The sequence below is a fragment of the Camelus bactrianus genome, chromosome 28, assembly GCF_048773025.1.
Source record: "Camelus bactrianus isolate YW-2024 breed Bactrian camel chromosome 28, ASM4877302v1, whole genome shotgun sequence".
NCBI classification, from domain to species: domain Eukaryota; kingdom Metazoa; phylum Chordata; class Mammalia; order Artiodactyla; family Camelidae; genus Camelus; species Camelus bactrianus.
In genome coordinates, this window is record NC_133566.1 from 16,241,030 (window position 1) to 16,260,816 (window position 19,787).

At 57.8% G+C, this 19,787-nt stretch overlaps 1 protein-coding gene across 1 annotated transcript; it reads right to left on the reverse strand.

The window, feature by feature from the left end:
• Positions 1–1,189: 1,189 nt before the first annotated feature.
• PROM2 (prominin 2) lies at positions 1,190–15,609 on the reverse strand. Its single transcript, XM_074354481.1, has 24 exons — positions 15,247–15,609; positions 14,540–14,589; positions 13,948–14,150; positions 13,732–13,852; positions 13,381–13,444; positions 13,063–13,152; positions 12,576–12,775; positions 12,119–12,193; positions 11,295–11,358; positions 10,893–11,052; positions 10,406–10,558; positions 9,324–9,447; positions 8,666–8,757; positions 8,458–8,542; positions 6,229–6,375; positions 5,720–5,791; positions 4,847–4,939; positions 4,662–4,715; positions 4,272–4,352; positions 3,979–4,047; positions 3,146–3,235; positions 2,820–2,926; positions 2,445–2,519; positions 1,190–2,269 (listed from the first exon to the last, which is right to left on the reverse strand). The coding sequence occupies exons 1-23, from the start codon at positions 15,488–15,490 to the stop codon at positions 2,456–2,458; spliced, it is 2,502 nt and encodes an 833-aa protein (XP_074210582.1). The 5' UTR covers positions 15,491–15,609; the 3' UTR covers positions 1,190–2,269; positions 2,445–2,455.
• Positions 15,610–19,787: the final 4,178 nt, after the last annotated feature.

The following is a 19,787-nucleotide window of genomic DNA, read 5'->3' on the forward strand; positions in this document are numbered from 1 at the left end:
CCAAGAGCAGAAGGTGCCTGGCAAACCCTTCATGCTTTGGATTGGGTCCACAGAAGTTTTTACCCCCCCAGAATATGAATGAACTGGAAACAGACAAGTGCTCCAAGGGACTGCAAATCACTCAGTCCCTGAAAGTAAATTAAAACAACCCGGTTTGAAGGATCCCCAGCCATTTGTCAGATGTAAACATTATTCTCACAGAACAAGATAACTTCATCCTCAGCCTCAAATTATTTTTATAGGTTTTCAGATAAAATGGTTGGTACTCAATTTTGCCAAGTGTGCAAGGAGACAAGACAAAACTAACAAAAATCAAGAGAAAAAACAGACACTAGAAACAGACTCACAGAGGCTCCATATTAGGGAGTTATTGAACTTAAAATAACACAGAATACACTCAAATATATAAAAGATAAGATAGGCAATTCTGATACAGAACTGGAAATGATTTTTTAATGGTTTTCTGTTTTTAATCCCACTGATTTCATTCTTCAGATGCAGGGTGCTATAGTTCCCCACACAGGGCATCAGATGAAAAGCAAGTCAAAATTTCTCTGGGAAAAGCCAAAAAGAGGCGACTGTACTACGTTCAAGGATGCCTGTCTGAGAGTACTTGCAATGGTGACAATACATTGTGTAGGCACCATCCTAATTTTAGCAGCAAATTTGTTGCTGGTTTGTAAGATGCAATTAAACACAGATACCCCCTGAAATTCAGCAGACTATAATCTTAAAAGGCTTTGTGCCTTTGAACAGGGATCTGTCTCCTTCTTCCCCTGTATCTGCCCAGACCCAGCTCTGCTCAGAACAGTCATGGAGGAAATAAAAAGAGCGGCATCTGAGCATTTGTTTTGTGCCGGCCCCTGCCAAAGGATTTCCAAACACTGTCACATTTTTCACGACCCTCTGATGTGGCTATAACTATTCTCCCTATTTTATAGATGAAGAGGTCTAGGGGACCCAAGAAACTGTTCAAGGTGCCCTGGTTACCAAGCATTAGAGCCAGGATGTGAACCCCAGTCTTCCTTCTCCCAGAGTGGGCCCCACTCCCCACCTGCAGGTTGCTGGGGTGTCACTGGGTGCCTGCGGTCAGAGGACACCTGGGATTCTCCTCTCCCCAAACACTCATTAAACGCCAACCACATCCAGGGCCCTAGCCTGGAAGAGCTGAAAGACCCAAGGCCAAGACTTAGCCAAGTGAGAACACTTTAATGGATGCGAGGTCCTTCCGTCTCCTCTCTCTCCTTCTCTTTCCCATTTCTGGAACTCAGGGTCCAGCACAGAGACAGGGCACAGGGATGGACCAGGGATGACCCTAGGCCACGCACATAGGATAGGAGTGAGGGCCACAGTGCAAAATCCTGTTGTGGCCACTGGATCTCTCCTGGGAAAGCTGGGTGGCGCTGTTGAAGAGGCTTGCTTCTGGGGAGCTGAGGGGGACACCCTGCTCCAGCCCATGCCCCAGGTCCCTTCCTAGGGAGCCAGGGCTCAGAGAGGAGCTGAGGGGCAGCGGTGCGGTTTCCAACCCAAGGTGCAGGCGGGGGCTCAGCCTTCACTCAGGCCTCCCTCACCCACCAGGGACCAGAAGTCTAGACCCGGGCCTGTGGAGGGTCCCGGTCCCCGAGCAGTGGAGGGCTTGGGGTGCATGAGGCAGAGCCTGCAGCCAGCCCAGGCCCAGGCCACAATGGCCCCTGGCCTGTTTAGTGGCTTCACATGATTAGTTTGGTTGGGCAGAAGGGCTCTGTGGGGGCCAGCAGGTAGTGGGATAAGGTAAAGAGGGGACAAAGAGGGACAAGGGATTCCCCAAGGGGAAGATGTAAGGGCTGGGGAGGCCAAGATGAGGAAAAGGGGCAAGGAGGTTAGAGAGGTGCGGGGGAGGTGTGGGCAGGGGGTGGGCAGATGGGACAGAGTGGGGCTGGGCAGGGCCTCTGTTCCACCTAAGGGGCTGAGGGTTCCAGTAGGTGGAGAACAGGCTCTACCTGGTGCTGACAGACTACAGCAAGGAGGATAAGGGATAGACACCTAGCAGAACCTGTTGGCTCTGCAGTTCAGCAGAAGTGTGTTTTTGAGAATGAATGGCGGTCAGGAGCAGAAAGGGGGTGCAAAGGGAGCAGCAAGATGGGGTCAGGTCACTGGAGTTGGGGACAATCCAGGCCTGGATGCCAGCCTGGGCTCTGACAGCAAAAGCGACAGAAGTCTTTTGGTCCAGGTCAAGTCAGTGGGGGAGGCAGGCAGCCCCAGGCATCACTTTGCAGCAAATATCCCTGTTCTGGATCAAGAACCAAATGGGGGAAGGAGGGAGGAGCCGAGCTCAGACCTGTCGGTCTTGGCCAAGTCTCAGAACCTTCCTGCCCTCCTGCGCCCTGGAGACCCCAGATCCCAAACCCTTTCCTTCCCATCTCCACCCCTGGCACCCAGGAATTAAAGAGGGTGGGGAAACTCACCCACTGGGGTCCTACAGCTTCAGGGAGGTGACCCGGGGGATGTGGAAGAGCTGAGTCTCCTCAGAGCTGGTGGAGCTGCGGCATCACAGGAAGTGAGTGAGTGAGCCCCTGGGCACAGACCCTCAGCCCTGACACAGGAACAAACCCAGAGCCTGGGATTTCTTGCCTCAGAAGCTCTCCAGGGGAAGGAAGTTTCCCAAAGCTACGTCTGGTGGATGTGTTGCAGCAAGAAGGATTTGGGGCAGACAAGTGGATGAACTTTCAGGGTTAGGCATAATCCTCCCCTGCCTAGAGGTCTCTGGAGGGGTTGTAGCAGGGTGCCAGGACTCCTTCTGGGGCCCCTACTGCCCCCTGCAGTCCTGGCAGCCTCCTCACCTGAGGCGTTTCCGGATGGGACGGAAGTATTTGGAGGTCTTGACAGCAAAGATGATGCTGGGGATCAGGAAGAAGGTGCAGCCCGCGAGGCAGAACCAGAAGGCATTCTGGAACAAAGGGTGCGAGATCAGCGCACCGTGGTGGGGCAGCAGCATCTTCCCGCCCCGCCCCGCCCCCCAGGTCTCCCCATTGACCCAGAGGGACAAGGGGAGGCATTCTCAGAGCTGAGGGGAAGGACTAGGGTGCAGCCCCCATGCCCTGTCCACACTACCCCTCCCATGGGAGCCCTGATGTCCATGAGCCCTGATGAGCTGGGGGGCACTCACCCAGGGGTCAGCCACCATGTCACACAAGATCACTCGGCCATTGTCCAGGGCTCCAGAGAGGGGCTGGCAGGTGGCAATGTGCTGGGTCACCTGTCATGTCAAATGATGTAGGTACAGGCAGAGACACTCAGACCCACAGCTGTAAACCCCTTATGCAGAGAGAGGTTGACAGGGATGTGGATAGGCCCAAGGACATAGTGGGGAGCCACTGCACAGGGGTATGCAGAGACGTGGATGTGGGAACACAGAGAGGTGAGGATGCACTGACTCGGCTCATGGCTTACCTCCTCCCCTTCCCACCCAACTCACCAGCCTGTATGAAGCCCCTACTGTGGGCCCAGAGCTGTCCTCTAAGTCACACTCTCACTGGGAGGCAACACATGTGTGTGCACGTACACATAATGCATTGTACACACGTGTGCACACACACTCAGGGTTAAGCAAGACCCCTGCCATCCTAATGTGGGTGACATACAGTCCACAGGGTCTGTAAGGGCCCACAGGAGGGGGTGAACTTTGAGGGCTGGGGTGGCCTCAGACAGGCCGGGCAAGGGGACCAGCATAAGGAAGGGCAGGGGGCAAGGTGTGGACAGCGCATTGTTAGAGAGCCACGGCCAGCCCAGCCCCACCTCGGGCCTCAGAGATGGGCTGTGGCAGAAGTCGGATGGGCAGAACCCAGCCAGCGAATAGGGTCACAGATGCTGGGTTTGGGAGTTGGGGTTCAATCCTGAAGGCCCAGGGCACCTCCCAGGGGTTCTAGGGAGCAGAGGAGGGTGAACAGCTGGTGCCCTAGGCGCCTGCCTGCGGCCCGGAGGGCCTGAGCCCCCACTCACCTCCTCTCTCACCCAGGCCACGTACTGGGAGAAGTAGTCCATCTCCCGGGTCAGGAAACACTCACTCTCCTGCAGGAAGAGAGGGGCCCTGGGCTGGTAGGAGCCCCAGGACCAGCACCCCTGCCCCCCCATGCCAGGCACCACCAGGACCAGCCGAGCTGGCATTCCTGGGAGCCACAGTGATGGGGCAGGGCTGGAGAAGCCTGGAGTGGGAGCCCCGTGTGCCTCGACCTCTCAACTCACCTCTGGCTCTGAGGCAGTCCCCTGCCCCCTGCCCTATCCCCCCCACTCACATTCTTCAGGATGCTGGTGGCCCAGGCAGGCAGCTCTCCTTTCAGGTGAGTGACATTGTCCAGGACACCTGAAGTCTCCAGCTAGGGGAGAGGGGAGGGGCTCAGTCAGGGATCGGCCACTCATTCACTCATCCATTCATTAACTCGACAGACTACGCACAACCTGCTCACCTTGGGGTGGAGGGTGACAGGCCCTAAGGACACAGAAGCCAAAGATGGTGGTCCTCAAGGATCTGCCCACCCACCCTCATTTCTCCCCACCCCAGCCTCAACCTCCAGTGGGACCAGGCAGAGCAGGTGTGGTCCCAAGCCAATTGGGCCCGCCCTTCCTTCCTCCCTCTGCTGTGCACCTGCTCCACCCCACCCACCCCATCCACCCCAAGCGGCCACCTGGAGATATGGGGCAGAGGATGCCAGGGCCCTGACACTGAAGTTGAGCTTGGCCTGTAAAAAAGAGATAAGGGCTGGTTAGGGAAGGGGATGGTTAGAGAGGGTTCCGAGTGCCTCTGTCTGCTTCCAGGCCCCCTCCCTGCCTTTCCTCCCTAGGCCCAGGCTTCCTGGGCCTCCAAACTTACCACGAGGCTCTGCTGGGGGAGGACCTTCTCCTGATGGAGGCTTCTGAGCCCTTGGGCCTCCTTCTGCAGTTGCTGCCTCAGCATAGAATTGCCCTGAGGGGAGACAGATCAGAATGGTACCAGTCCGGGCCAGGCAGTTTCTGCCAATGTGTCTTCTACCAAACTGTTCAACCAGACATACTGCTGGGAAGTGGGAAATGGGCTCAGAGGCAGAAACCGAAGGCCTCCTGTAGTCCTGAGCCAGATCTGGGTTTGGGGGCCTGAGCCCAAGTTCCAGGTCCAGCCCTGGCTTGCTAGGTGCCCCTATGTCAGCCAAGCAGTCGCTGAAACCAAGGAATTTTCCTTGCTCCGCCCTTCTTGGGGGGTTGGGGGGGTATCTATGAGACATCTTGAGAGAACTTTTTAAACTCTCAATATTTATAAATACAAAATGCTATTTCTTCCAGCAGAGCGTAAGCTTCCAGAGGGCAACTGTCACGATATCTGATCCACCAGGCTGTCCTCACAGCATCCGGCCCGGTGGATCCTACAAGCGGTCGGTGTACAAGCTGAGAAGTACTTGCCCAGCTGGGTGATGTCAGACCCGTTACCGCACCTGATCTGAGGTGGAGGATAATCCACTTTACAGATGAAGGTACCAAGGCCCAGAGATGTGGAACCAAGGCCACACAGCCAATGGTAGAGCTTGAGTCAGAACCGGTGCTGTAAAACCCTTCATCCCATCCAGGGGTCCAGAGCCTCAGCCCTCACTGTGGGGGCCCTCAGTCCCCCGTCTTTGCCCTCACCCCTCCCCAATCCAGGCACCCCTACCCTCTCCCCTCTCCCAGGCCTCTGACTCCTGCCTGCCCAGTGGGGTCTCCGCTCCCTTCTCACCTGGGTCTGGGACAGTCCTTCTAGCTCCTGCGCCAGCTTCTCCATGCTGGTGTTCACCACAGGCTTCTGGATCTAGAGACGGACAGAAGAGGCCAAGAGGGGCTGATCCCTGGTCCCTCCAGCCCCTGATTCTCAGTCTTTTCTAAAGTACCCACACCAGCTAAGTCTATTGTGACACATCAGTCACACTGGGTTTGACCTGAAATTGTGAAATATGAAACATTTTCCATTAGGAAAAAAAAATGAGGCGCCCTCTGGTGTAACCCAAAGAGAGGCCACTTCCCACCAGTATTCGCCACAGCACTGGATTCAGGACCATGAACAGTGACACATGCTGTTGGGTTGGGGCACCCTGGGGCCCAAGATCTGGGGACACCCCCAACAGAAGAGGCCCCACGGACATGCGGAGGAGTTGAGGGAAGGCGGAGGGCCGAGACAAGGCAAGACACCCCCACCCCCTCTGTGGGCCCCTCTGTTCTCTGATCTGGCCTGAGGTGCCCACTGCTGACCTCGACAAGGAAACCAGGGTAGGGGATGTTCTCAAGCCCACTGCTCTGCAGGGCCTCCAGGTCCTGGCGGGCAGCTGGGCTCAGCAGGTCCAGATTCTTCACGTCCACTTTGATTTTCTGCAGCTCCTGCTGCAGCTTGGTGGTGTACTGGGAAAGAAAGGGCAGGGTAGGGGCGCACTCCGTGTCTGAGCCAGGCCCCCAGAGCTGCTATCCCAGGTGAGGGGTCACCAGGCCCTCAGGGCCCTCCTCCTGGATACCCAGGGCCCCTCCCCTGGACAGTCCCAACCCCAGAGAGGTTCCCAGCAGGCCTCTGCTCCCAACCCACCATCCCCAACTCCAACTCCCCCTACCAAGACCCAGCTCTCCTCTGGCTACTGGACAGCAACGCAGACTTTCCCTGGGAGGATACAAAATAGCTTCCTGGCCCGTCTTTATCACATCACCAATAGTACAGTCTCCACCTGTATGCTATTTACTTATTTGGGTACTTGTTTATTGCCATCAGCTCCCTGAGAGTGGCACCTTGTCTGCCCACTCTGTACCCGACCTGCAACGTCTGGAGCAGAGGCTCACACATGGCGGGTACAATACAAGTTTGCTGAATGTGTAAAAATAAATGACTGGATGAATGAATGGACACACTCACATTTCTAAGACAGAGCACAGTTTAAAAAGGGACTCCACATTTCCAACCATTGCTGGAAGAGATTTGAAGGGCATGAAATTCAGCCTAATATTTAGTGGACAAGAGGCTGAAGCCAGAGAGGAGCACTGGAGGATGGAGCCCTGCTCTGCTCACCTCCCCCATCCACCACACCGCCTTCCCCAGGGGGAGAAAAGGCTTATCTTCTCAGAGGTGGGGATTTCAGGGCAGCGTTTCAAGCACCAGGTACAGGAGATGTCTGAAGGTGGGCAGAGTCCTCCTGGTGCCTTGGAAAGCACACACTTTGTCTTCCTTATCTCTGCACCATCAGCTCATTATTATCTCCTTTGAGGACAAGTTCTCCTAAAGTCACATTTAGTATGTTGCCAGATGGCCCAGTGCCTCTGGACCTGAAGCCCTATCTCTTCAGACCCCACTCCTCCCTGGACCAGGGCGGAGAGCTCTCCCCTTCCAGCTACCAGGGCACAGGGCCTCCTCTGCCCAGGCCCGCTGCCGCAGCCCTCCCTGGCCCACCTTCACCCTGTGGCCTCCACCAGGATACTGCCTGCTCAGTGGATCTCACACCTGATTAGAGACACTGAAAGAGACGGTGGCTAAGGCATTATGGAAGCTGTCCCAGGTTAGACAATTTAAGGCATGGAGTTGGGATTGAAATCTGGACTACCTGGCCATGCTATCCTGTGGGCTAGGAATGGGTGGTGGACTCAAAGGAGTTGGAAGGATCCTGGAGAGGATACAGAATCAGGAGTTAGCACTGTAGGAGGGGATGGGGGAGAGGCAGGTGGGAGAAATGTGAGTTCTCCCAGGATATGCTTGGAGAGGGCTCCCCGGGAACCCTCAGAGTCAAGGCAGCTCTCCTCCCGCCTCACTTAGGAGTGGAGAGAGGAAAGAAGGGGCGTTTTACAGCTTCTGTACACCATTAAGAGACCCACATTTCAAAGTACATCTCCTCTTTTGAAGTAGCTCTTCATTTTCTTTGTCCTAGAACTGTTTCTTGCCAGCATGGGTAAGTTTCTCCAATTCTACATACCAAGTTCTGGCAAAGCCCAGAGATGAGGGAACAGGCTGGTGGTGGTGGTCGAGGGGAGGTGGAAATCCTGACACCACTTACTGGCACTGTGAGCTCAGAAGGGGCTGTGGTGAGCCCTCCTCCAGTGGTACCCAACTTCACCACCATCGTTTTCACTGTCACATCCCTCCCCATCCTCCCCGTTCTCAACTGGAGCATCCCAACCAATGCCTGTCCTCAGTCAGGACACACACACCCTAGCCCTCTCACTGTCACCATCCTGTCCTCATCTGTGTTCCATTTCTCCAGGAGCATGGTGCTCAGAGCTGGCCATAGCCTCCAGGCACTCATGCACCCACCCACACACCCTGGAACCTTCCCAGGGCTCTAGCCTTGGGCCAGGCCCTGAGCTTGCACCTGGGTCCCCTGCCCCTGAGGCACCTCAGTCGCTCTTGCAGACTTCTTAGGTTCAAGGAGACGGTCCCTCCACAAAGGCAAGACCAAGAGGGGGGATCTACAGGAGGGGTCCCCACAGTATTCCAGAAGGTTCTCTCACCTGGCTGATATCCAGGTGCTTCTCCAGGTCGTAGGAGTCATTGAGCTGCAGGACCTTCCAGAGTGCAGCCCCTTGCTTGCACTGTCTGGAGGAGAACAACGGGCATCGAAGATGAGAGAAAAGGAGGGCAGGTGGGGGCTGCCATCGCCCTAGTGGGACACTCCCCTCAGCTCCCCCTCACCACTCCCAGCCCAGGCTTCCTGCTCACTGATAGGCCAGGAGGATGCTGATGTTCTTCTTCAGGCCAAGAAGCTGGGACAAGTTCATGGACGAGGGCAAGTTCCCTGGGGTGTCTGCAAACTAGAGATGGGGCAAGGGAGGAATGGGCCCAGAGCGGGGAGTCTGGGGGCAAGGCCACCCCAGCTCCGCAGGGCCTAGTCCCACACTATTGTCACGGCAGAGACCACAGCCCTGTGACTCCAGCCCAAATCTGCCTCTAACTCAAATCACTCCTGGGTCCTAACTCCTGGCAGGGACTTGCCCCACAAATTTCTGGGAAGGTGGCCTGGATCCTCTGGTCTTCAGCAGAGGATCCATGCCAGCAACTTGGCTCACTTCCTTGATGCAATAGGGGACCAGGATCCCCAGCTCCCAGACTCAGTGTTAGGAGAGCAGAGGGGCTCAGGTCTGGGTACCATCCCACCGGGTCCCTGTTCCAGGGCCTGGGCAGCACCCCAGGGGCTCACTGGCTCTTTTCTCTCACCCCTTATTTATCATTGGTTTTGTCTCTTTCCTTAGCCGACTCCACCATTCTTCCTGCCCCTCTCTCCCTCTTGCCCCCTCCGGCTCCCACTTCCTTCTAAACCTCTTGCTCTGCCCACGTCTCTCTCCACATCCCTCTGGGCCCTGGAGTAAGGCAGGCCCACCTCGTAGAGCTTTCCACTCTCCCAGCTCCGGCACACCAGTGTCTGCATGTTGCCGCCCACCAGGAAGGTGGTGAAGACGAGGAGGATGAGGGGTGTGGCGAAGAGGAAGCTGAAACCCACACCCCTGGGGAAGGCAGAGGGACAGGGTTGAGATGGGAGAGAGGAGGCAAGATGCTCTGTCCCCACCCATACCCCAGGGCAAGCATGGTCAGTGAGTTGGCCCCAGGGCTGAGCCCTTTGGGGAGAGAAGCTCAGAGGACTCAGCCTCCAGGACAGAAGAGAGGACTCAGAACTGCTGACTGTCCCCAACTCATCCTCTCCTCGTGCCCACTGGTGGATATGGTGCCCTGGCAGCCCTGGGAGCCTGAAGGGGAGGGCAGCCGTTTTACTCAAGGAGCCAGGACTGCCGGACTCTGGGCCCAAGGCACACGGAAGTGATCAGCTCCAGAGCCCAGCCTCAGCAGACCACCTAGCACAGCCAGCCGTGATCCACCAACAGGGGCACCAACCTAGAGAACCTGAGAAGGACCTGTGTCGCTGACCAGGGCTTCCTTGTGAGACAGGCACAGCCCCAGGTCAGGGGAGCCCTGAAGAGTGAAACATGGGCTGGGTTTCACTCACCTCTTTGGCTAGGCACCCTTATGCAGTGATCAGCCTGCACAACTGAATGCGGCAGCCCTGGCCTTAGACACTGTCTAGTCCAAGGATGGTAAACAGATTCTACCTCTGGTGCCCCCTCCTATTAGTGCTGCTGCCTAGAAGCTGGGTTAAGAAGGATTCTGAGGCTGTATCTGGGTTCAGTGGGAAAGGGTGCCATTGATTACTGTAGTTGCCACCGGTGTGGGAAGGGGAAATGCTTCTTATTTGCCATTCCTGCTCTAGGCCAACCCTTTCATACAAATGAGGACACTGAGGATTATAATTTGCCTGGGGCCACCCAGCAAGTTAGTTCAGAGCCAGAACTAAAACTGGCCCTTCATTCCCAGGACTTGCTCCCACAGCCACACCAGGAGCTGTCCAGGGCATGAGAGAAAGTTACCAGCTTGGGGGAGGGACCCTTCCCTCTCCCCAGAGCTTCTCACATCATGAGGAAGCGGGCTCCAGCCTCGCCCTTGGCTTCTGAGTGGCCGGGGTCCTCCCTGGCAGAGAGCCCCCAGATCCCCAGGTTGAGGCCCAGCAGGTTACAGACCACCACAAGCAGGACCACGGAGCACAGCACGCAGCCCACAGTCCACCTGCCGCAGAGAAGGTGGGGCGTCAGTGAAAGGGAGTCAGGACGGGCTGGTGGACCTAGAGGCTGGGTGGGACCACTCACCCCAATGCTGGGGCTTTAGAAGTGTGGGTGCAGACACTTCCTGAGGCCCCACCGTTCCAGTGGGGTCCCCAGGTTTAGATCCCAAGGGCACACAGCCAAGGTGGGGACATGGAGGCCCAAGGAGTATGGGGTCTTGGTTTCAATGGAGGCAGGGACTCAGTACTAGCAGGGTTGATAAGGGCTGGAAACTGGGCCCCGGGTGGCTGAGAAGCTGAGGTGCCCATCCCACCCCACCCCCACGCATTCCCAGGCACCTGTATTTCTCGTATCTCTGCACCTCCTTCAGGTAGGGGCGGCTGCCCTGTTCCGCCTCCTCCAGTGCCTGGCTCCAGCGAGAAGCTGCCTCCCAGCCCGGGAATGCTTCGACCAGCGTCCTCAGCCCTCTAGGCTGCTGGGCCACCACCTTCTTCAGCTCTGCCCAAAGCAGCAGGGGCTTATGGGATGGGGAAGACATCCCGGGGCCCAGGGAGGAGACGGATGGGCAGGAAGAATAGCTGGGACACGCAGAGCTGGCCCACTCTCTGTCCAGGCCCGGCCGAGATGGCCTTCACCCTCCCCCACCCCACTGCCCCATGCCTCTCTCAACAAGCCTCTTTGGGAGGAGTGGGATGGGGGGCATCCTGGGCAGCCAGCCGGGCCCCTGGGCTCGCCCTTACCTCTGACCACGTCGGCCATCTGCAAGGCAGCCAGGAGCGGGAGGGCATTGAAGGTACTGTTCTCCTGTGGGGACCAAATGTGGCTGTGCCTCCTGCTCTCCACCCGAGGGGTCCCAGCTAGGTCCACAGGGAGAGAATCCTGCCTCGTGCTCCCAGCCCAGGAAATCAGGAAACAGGCTTCCCTTTGCTCTCTTGGTCAATGCCTTCTCCCCTCCCTCGGCCCAGCCTGACTCAGCCCTCTAGACATTGCTCCTTTCTGTCCCTGCCCCTCCTGCCTAGACTCGTGAGTGCGGTAGATTCCCAGCCATCCTGCCTATGGCCGTCAGGACTGTTTTCCTGAAGTCCAGCTCCAACCTATTCGTCCAGCCTCAGCTCCCACTTTCTTTCTCCTGGAACCTCTGCTCCAGTCACCAGCTCAGCTGACTCACCGCTTCCCCAACCCCGGCATTTTCCAGGCCCTGGGTTACAGGTGTTGACTCACACTGCACCCTCCCCCACAGCCTATCTCCACCCAGGAGAGCCTGCCTGTCCTCTGCGGCTCAGTTTGTGCGCTCGTTCCCTTGCCACCCCCAGCCCCGCACCCCGTGAGGGTCCTAGCTCTTCCTTCTGAGCTCCAGGCCTGCCTCCCCCACCAGACCGTGTGCACTCAAGGACCAACATCACGAGCCTCCAGCCCGGGGCACCATGTGGTAGGTGAGGCCCTGCTTTGACCCGAGTCTTGGGTTCAACTGGGCTCCCACCCCAAAAGGGGGAAACCGAGGCCTCTCAATTTTGAATTCCCAGGCAAGTGGGGGAGGAGTCAGGTAGACCAGGGCAGGACTCACCTCCTGGACCATGCTGGAGAAGTTAGCCTCTGGGACATCTTTTAGCCGATGCAGGACGTTGTCCACTGGGGGCACCTGAAATGGTTTGGGGGGGGTGTTATGACAAAGTCCATGGAGAGGACTGTGAGGAGTCCCTGGGGGAGGATGGAGGAAAGAGGTCTTTGAACCCTCAGTGTCCTTGTGTGCAAGATGGGGACCACCACAGGACCTGACAGCCCTGGGTGGCAGGGAGAACTCAAGAACCTAATCCTTGTGAGGCTCACGGCACAGCATGTGGCCCAGGAAAGCTGTTGCCCCACTGCCAGGGTGACCATCATTAACCCTGGGTGCATGGAGACTGGAGGGGCAGCCCTGGGAAAGAGGTCAGGAGTCCAGAATACAGGCTGCCCAGGGGTTCCTGGAGCAGCAGGCAGAGCAGCCCGCTTTGCTCCAAGAGGCCTCCGTCCTGGCCCTGCACCTGGCTGAAGTCGGCTCCCAGCTTCAGCGCACGGGTTCTGTTGAGGGCCTCTGCGCAGCCCTGGCAGCTGGACTCCTGCAGCAGGGCCAGGAGGCGCTCCTGGTGCCCCTGGACAGCCGGCCCCAAGGCCTGCTGCCCCTTCCGCAGTTCCACGGAGGTGGCATTCAGGGCTCGGAGGTGGTCCACGGAGACCTGCAGGGCTGAGAGATGGACACCTGGATTGAGCAGTCTCCACTGCTACCAACATCCTTGGAGGCCTTGTGGGAAACAAAACATTTCCCCCCACCCCCAACCTAAGGGAGAAGCAGTTGTTAACCTCTGTAGTTATAATGGAAACTGCCCCAGGGCACGTTAAGCCAGGAGTGGGAAGGGATGCCAGAAGGGATCCTAGGATAAAGGTGTGGGAAAGTCGGGGTGGGGCCTACTGAGGTGGCATCGGAAATGCAGGGCTGGGCGGGGGTGGGGCCTGCCCCCCAGAGACACTCACCTTGGCCCAGGCTGAGCACTGAGGCCAGCACCTCATACACCGTGCTCTTGAGCTGGGTGTGGATCGTGTTCCCAATGCTCATGCCGACACCTGGAGAGCACAGGGCAGTCTGCAGAGCTGGCCCCCAGAAGCCTAGGGCCCCCAACCCGGCCAGCCAGCCCGCCCCGGGCTCCACAGGGGGGTCCTGCAGCAGAGTGGCTGCTGTGCTGCTCGGCTGGGCCCGACCTCCGCCTCTGTGAGGGTGTTCGCAGGTGGAGCCTGGGAGGAGGGGATGAGGGGGCCCCTGGGGCTGGCCAACCTGCTAGCTGGAACCCTCACCATCCAGTTCCTCCAAGACTCGCTTCTGAGGAAGGGAAAACTGCTGTGCCACGGCCTGCAGCTCCTAGGCAAACACAGGGCCGTGTGGCTGCTCTTCCCGTCACCCGACAGCCCCAGCCCCATCCCTTCCCCAGCCTTTCCTGATCCCCGAAACCACTGGGCATCCATCCTCAGGGTACCATGGGTGCATTTATGGATTACAGTGACTCTCCAGTAGAGGGCAGTCAGGTGCGTGCTGGAAGGGGCATCCTTTCTCACTTGCAGGCTATGGGCTTACTTGCAGGACCCACCCTGCTCTGTCCTGCCTAGGCCTGGTGCTTAGTGGGGCACGAGGGGTTAGTTGGTGCTCACCTGAGGGACATCAGAGACCAGTCCCTGGAGGCTGAGCAGAGTTTCTGGCACAGCCTCGGCACTGGGGCCCATCTGCTCATGCGTGCGCTGGTTGGTGACGAAGGCGCAGACCATGCCGATCCTGTGGGGATGGGGGAGGAAGATGGGGCTGGCTGGATGCCCGTGGGCATCTCGGGCCTCGGCCCACACCTCCCACCTGATGTGGGTGCCCCTCACAGCAGCACGAGGGTAGTCAACAGCAGGAAGACCATGAGGATGCCTCGCTGGCAGGCCATGGCCTTGTGCTCCATCTTCACTCGGCCTCCACAGCGCCGGCGACAGCGGCAACAACAGAAACAGAGCCCAGTGATGGGCACCACCAGGAGGTAGAGGCCGGCGATCACAGCACACACCACGTAGCCCGCCTCGTACCGCACCACCTGGCAGGGCAGCAAGGCATGAGGGGCTGTCCTGACTCCAGAGGGAAACCAGAAAGGGAGGGGTGCGCACTCGGGGGTTGGGGGGCACTTTGCACGTGTATCCTTGAACCCTTGCGAGGTGCATGGTGTCCTTACTGTTCTTTACCATCTTACAAGCAAGGAAACTGAAGTACAAGGAGGCCGGGGCTCACTGCAAACCCCACAGTTAAGGGCAAAGCTGTGGTTTGAAATCAGGTCTGCAGTGCTCACAGAAGAGGGGAAGGGATGCCTGTGCCTGAGACCCCACCCTGGGAACACCCAGCAATGTGGGCTGAGCTGAGGCGGCCTTTCTCCTTCTGCCCCTCGGGCTCACCTCGGACCTCCCTCCCCCGGCAGGGCCCTGTGCTCACCTCATCCACCTTCATGGAGGACGGATCATTCAGCAGGGCCTTTACCAACTCTAGGGAAAGAGTCAAGCTGAGTCTGGGGCAGCACCTGCCCTGTCCCTGTGTCCGTCCCCACTGGAAGGGGAGGTAGGCTCTCCAGAGGAGGTCCTCCCACCACCACAGAACCCTTGGAGAAGGCAGTGTCACCAGAGCCCCAGGCAGTCCAGCCCAGGCCTCAGCAGGGCTACAGGAGGGTGTGGCTGAAGGGAGGCCTGGCCCACCCCTCCTCCTGGACCCTCCAGGTTGGTCCTGTGGCTGGAAGCCAGCAGCCTGGTTAAAAGCAGAGAAGGGGCCTGGCCTAGCAGACCTTCCCCTAAAAGGCAGGGCGGCTGGGAAAGGTCCTGCTCCCCCTCCTGACCTCCCAATTCCTGGCACCACTAGAACCAGAGAAAGTCTCAGCCAGCTCTTTGAGAATTTCGAATGTAACTTCCTCTACTTGAGGACAGAGAAACTGCGGCTCAGAGAGGAAAAGGGGCTTGTCCAAGGTCACAAAGGAAGGTGATGCCCTGGGTGCCCGCGCTTCTGGGGAGGAAGATGGGGGTGGGAAGTGCTGAGGACCTGCCCTCCTAGCACCTGCAGACCGGGTGGGCGCGCCCCGCGGTGGAGGGGGGACAAGGGTTCAGGGTGGCGACCCCAATAGCGAGGCCCGCCTAGGGGAGAGGCGCACTCACCGGCGGGAAAGGGGTTGAGCTGCACCACGGAGAGGAAGCGGCGCACGGTGCCGTAGAGAGGGTCCAGGGGCCCCGGTGCGCGGACGAGAGGGGCCATCCAGCGGGCCCTGGCCGCCGGGGCGAACGCCAGGCGCTCCGCCCGGCCGAGGGTCCCGCAGTCCCCCGCAGCCGCCCCCAGCGGGCTCAGGGCCAGCCCCAGGCCTAGGCCCAGCAGGGGCGCCAGGAGGCCGGGCGCGCGCACCATGGGGTCGGCTGGTGGGCTGCGGGCCGGGCGGCACCGGGCTCAGGGGGCCGAGAGTGCGAGCGGCGCACGGGGCAGGCCGTGCATCCTTCACCAGCCTCCGGCCCGCTCTCGAAACCGGCCCAACAGGTTTGGGCTACCTGGGCACCCGCCCGGAGCGCAGCAGGGAGGGGCGGGGCGGGGGGTGTTCGGCCCCGCCCCCAGCCGTCTGGGGTGGGAGCCTGCGTCCCTTCTCCGGTCCCCAGATGCTCTGGGAGGGCTGCCTCCGAGCTGGGAGGAGGAAGTACCTCAGCACCTCTGGATTGTCTAGGGTGGCACACTGTCAACTGGTATATTCCGTGTTCAGACTCAACACTCAAATCTGGGGCCTTGGAAAAGAGCCACCCCTTGAAGTCTGGCCCAAGGGTGGCAGGACCAGCACCCGCGCAGGCCTCAGAACCAGGCTCCTGGTTCTCCCAGCTTCCTCTGCGGTCTGCTCTGTCCCCTCGGGTCATGCGTGTGCCCACTGCCAGTCCAATCTGGAGCAGAGGCCTCCAGAGCGGTTCTCTGAGGGGCCACAGTCCTTTGTTGGGGGCGGGGGGAGGGGAGGTGAATCCCAGCAAGTAGCGTCCTTTGGCCTAGCAGTGGCCCATCCAGTTGTCAGCTGAAGAACTATCAGGAATATGCCCAGAGATGTGTCTGCACAGGCCTCTGTTTTGTCAGTGGCTGTAAGCCCAGAGCCCAGAGGGTGCCTGTAGCCGAACAGGTCATGGGGAAATATTGCTAAATGGATGGAGGGTGTTCCTGGCAGCATTATTCACGATGCCGGAAACAGTTCCCACGGCACCACCACGAAGGAATTGGTAAAATGAGCGTTTTACACAACACACTGAGCAGTCATTAAAGAAAAATGATGTAGACATGGCTCTTTTGACCCGAAAGATACAGTCACAGTGCATTAACAGGTGTGAATAGCTGATTACAAAATAGTACATGGGGTGAAGGCATAAACCGATCATCTCCAGGTGGAATCACGGGTAATTTTTAATTCTCTTCTCATCTGTACTTCCGAATTTGTGCGCAACAAACATGCATTACCTGCGTTCAGAGAAGTATTAGAAGTTTGTGAGTTTCCATAGCAGCCCCCATGGGAGCCCTGGAGGGAGAGGCTGGGTCTGTCCCTGCAACCCCCCACCTTGGATTGCAAGGTGAGTGAGGGGCATAGGGGGTTGGGGCTGCTCATGGGGGTCAGCAGTAGAGAAGTGACTTCAGTTTGAACCAGAGTCCACACCCTTCCCACTGCTGCCCCCGCAGTTTTCTCAGAGGGGCGGTGGGGGTGGGCGGCAAGAGTACCCAGTTGTAGAAGGAATAGCCCAGTTAATAACGGGGTGCAGACAGGAAACGGAATCTCATCAAAGGGTGACTCAGAGATGAGGATCAGGGCTGCAGCAGTGGAGGGGGGCTCCTCAGATCCCGGTGGAGGTTCCTGGGCCAGCACTGCTCCCTGGAGCCCAACTCTAGTTGTGGAGGGAGGCCTCTGACCACTCCACCCCAAGACTGCCGAAAAGCTAAACGCAGGCTGGGCCCATCCCTCACCCTTCTCCTCTGACTCACCTGAGCTCTGCACCTGCTCTGGGGGCACCTGGCCCCCTGGAGGCTACCCACCTGCTCCTCCTCTCTCTCCTCCAATGTGAGCTGTTGAAAGGAATTACTCCTCTGGCCATCACTTTCTAACTTTAGTCCTGCCACCCGCAGGATGGAAATGGCCCTTTCCCAGCTCGATATAACCCACCTACGGTGCAATTAATAACTGCCATTTATGCTTTTTTGTATTTTCTGACTTGGGTGCATTTGTTGGCAGGAGAGTTGAGGTCCCAGCTTCCTGGGGGAGGATTAAAAATGCTTGGAACTTTGGGAAATAAGCAGCCTAGGCCCCCAGGTCCTGTCTCCCCACCACCCGCAACTGTTGTAACTAAGCCAATCAGTTTCTAGTGCTCTTGTTTTCATGTGTCCATAATAGAAGCACCATACTTTGAACATAAGAGTTCACCTAAGAAAAAACAAAACATACCAAGCCTCCTTCTCAGCCTAAGCAGGAGGGTTGATGAAAATATTGAATCTGCCTATTTGATGGGTGGGCAAAATGAAGGGATTTTCCTGAGTCAGTGGCTAAGCCCGGAGTCTCCTTCCTGAGCTGGATCCTGGTGGAACAATCTATCATCAGCCTGTCTGGTTGGCCCCAGCCTCCTCCCCTCCCCCAGCCCACCAGGGAGAATGAGTGGAGCGCCGGGGTCAGCCCTGGGTGCTGGGCAGAGGAGGCGATGAAATTGCTGTTGTGACTGAATTCCTTGGAGGTGCAGACCAAGCGGGCTCTGTGGGGGCTGGGCCAGCCCAGACGCTCCTGCAGCAGCCTCTCAGGGCGTGGGGCTGCCAGGCAGCAGGGCTGGTGGGCTTCTAGAAGTAGGGAAGGGGGTCCAAGGGTGGTCCTGTCCAGCCCCCTCCTTTTATTCACCTCTTTCTGGGCACACCTGCACGTCCCTTCCTCCTGTTATCTTCAGGACCCTCTGCCATCCATCTTTGGTTGATCTGGGGTAAGCTGGTCCTTGTTACCTTGGGAACACTTCCTGGGGCCAGTTTCCTACCCCTGACTCACATCCTCAGAAGTTTGACGGTCCCTAAGCCCCACAGCCCTGAGGTCGGAAAGGGGAGTGTGGAGCCGGGGAGACCTGGGTGAGGGGTGGGACTCTGCCCTGATTTATTAAGCAGTAGGGCCCAAGGACACCAGGTGTGGCCCTCCAGCTCCCTTGTGCCACCTCCCTGGATAGATACCCAGGTAGAGATACTCAGCAGTTCTCAAGGAAGCAGCAGGGCGAGGGCTGGTTCCTCTTCCTTCTGGCCTTAGGTGTTCACGCTATGTCTTGAGAACAGGTTGTAAATCAACCCGAGGGGTCAGATCACTGAGGCCAGAGCACAGCATTGCCTTAGTCAACACTCTTTTGATGGCAAGAATCAGAGATCCACTTAGGCGCTGAAGGATTTTAAAAGTGAGCATTTATAATAGGGATACAGGGCATAAGCCTGAGTAGGGGAGGTGGGCGGGGGGGTGCTCAGGGGCTGGAGCAGGAAACCCACTGAGTGCCCACCGCCCACCGCTCTGTCTCAGACCTCTCTCAAGGCTTCTCCCCACTGCACACTGGCCAGCATCCTCTGCAGACTGGCCTCTCTGCGTCCAACAGGGCAGAGAAGGCTGCTTGCTGGTCTGAGTCTACCTGTTCTTCCAGGTCTACTGGTGCCAGAACCCACAGAACCACAAGCCACATCCTGAATCCCAGCAGGAAGAAATGATGATGCCAACCTGAGACAGCATCTCCCAGGCCACCGCAGCCTAGCCCATGGCGACAGCCTTGTGTGGTCCAGGCATGGCTGCTTGGTCCACCGTGGTGGGTGGTGGGTATGTGGGGACAGTCCTCTGAGCAGGAGGTAACATCCAAAAGATACTGGTTATAATCGTGGGAGCAGGACTCTGGTTCCAAAAAGCCACCAAAGTATATCATTCTGAAAAGCTTTGGGTTGAGAATTTAGTGAGAGGAGAAGGGATAACTTTGTGGGACTGTTCTGGAGAATTTCCACCATCATGAATCCTGAGCCTGAAAACCATCCTGATATCGTGTCCCTCAATCCTGCATCCAGCCACTCAGCTGTATCCTGCCAGTGCCAGCACCTGAGCATCTCCCCAGAATGGACCTTCAGAAATGCAGATCGGGCCACGTGACTCCTTGGTTCGAACCTCCAATGCCTCCTGCACCAGCCTCAGGATAGAAATGAATTCCTTTGCTTGTCTCACCAGGCCCTTGGCCACTGGAGGCCCCTCAGTGCCACTGGCAATTTCCTTCAACGCTCTGCCCTTTCTGTGACATGCCCTTTTGTCCTGTCCCCGCCCCACGAGCCACTCTTCTTTACTCCCATGCCCCTCTTTCACCCCATTTCTGTGCCTCCCGAAGAAGGCTCAGTAGTGAAAGTATTTAAAGATCAAACTATATGGTACTGAAGAAAACATAAATGTCCCTAAATTGTATCAAAATAGAATCTTGTGCTCGTCAGACCTAAGCCACATCATTTCCATCTTCCTTTTACCCCTTCACTCATGTCTGGCTGCTGGTGCTCAGCTGTGGGACAGCACCCATGTGCTGGTACGGCAGCTCCAGGGAAAACCCTCAAGGTGCAGGGGAGCTGCAGGTCCTGCACTGGGGCCCAGCCTACCAGCTGCATCCCCGGGACTGGACACACCAGCAGGGACTTCTTGCCTTGGGGCAAAGGAGGA

Bases quoted from the DNA above. Each gene is read 5' to 3' on its own strand.
- PROM2 (XM_074354481.1), bottom strand. From the start codon at position 15,490: ATGGTGCGCGCGCCCGGCCTCCTGGCGCCCCTGCTGGGCCTAGGCCTG. The intron at 11,053-11,294 runs GTAAGGGCGAGC...TGCTTTGGGCAG, and splicing joins GATGGCCGACGTGGTCAGAG to AGCTGAAGAAGGTGGTGGCC. The intron at 10,559-10,892 runs GTGCCTGGGAAT...TCTCTGCGGCAG, and splicing joins CAGAGATACGAGAAATACAG to GTGGACTGTGGGCTGCGTGC.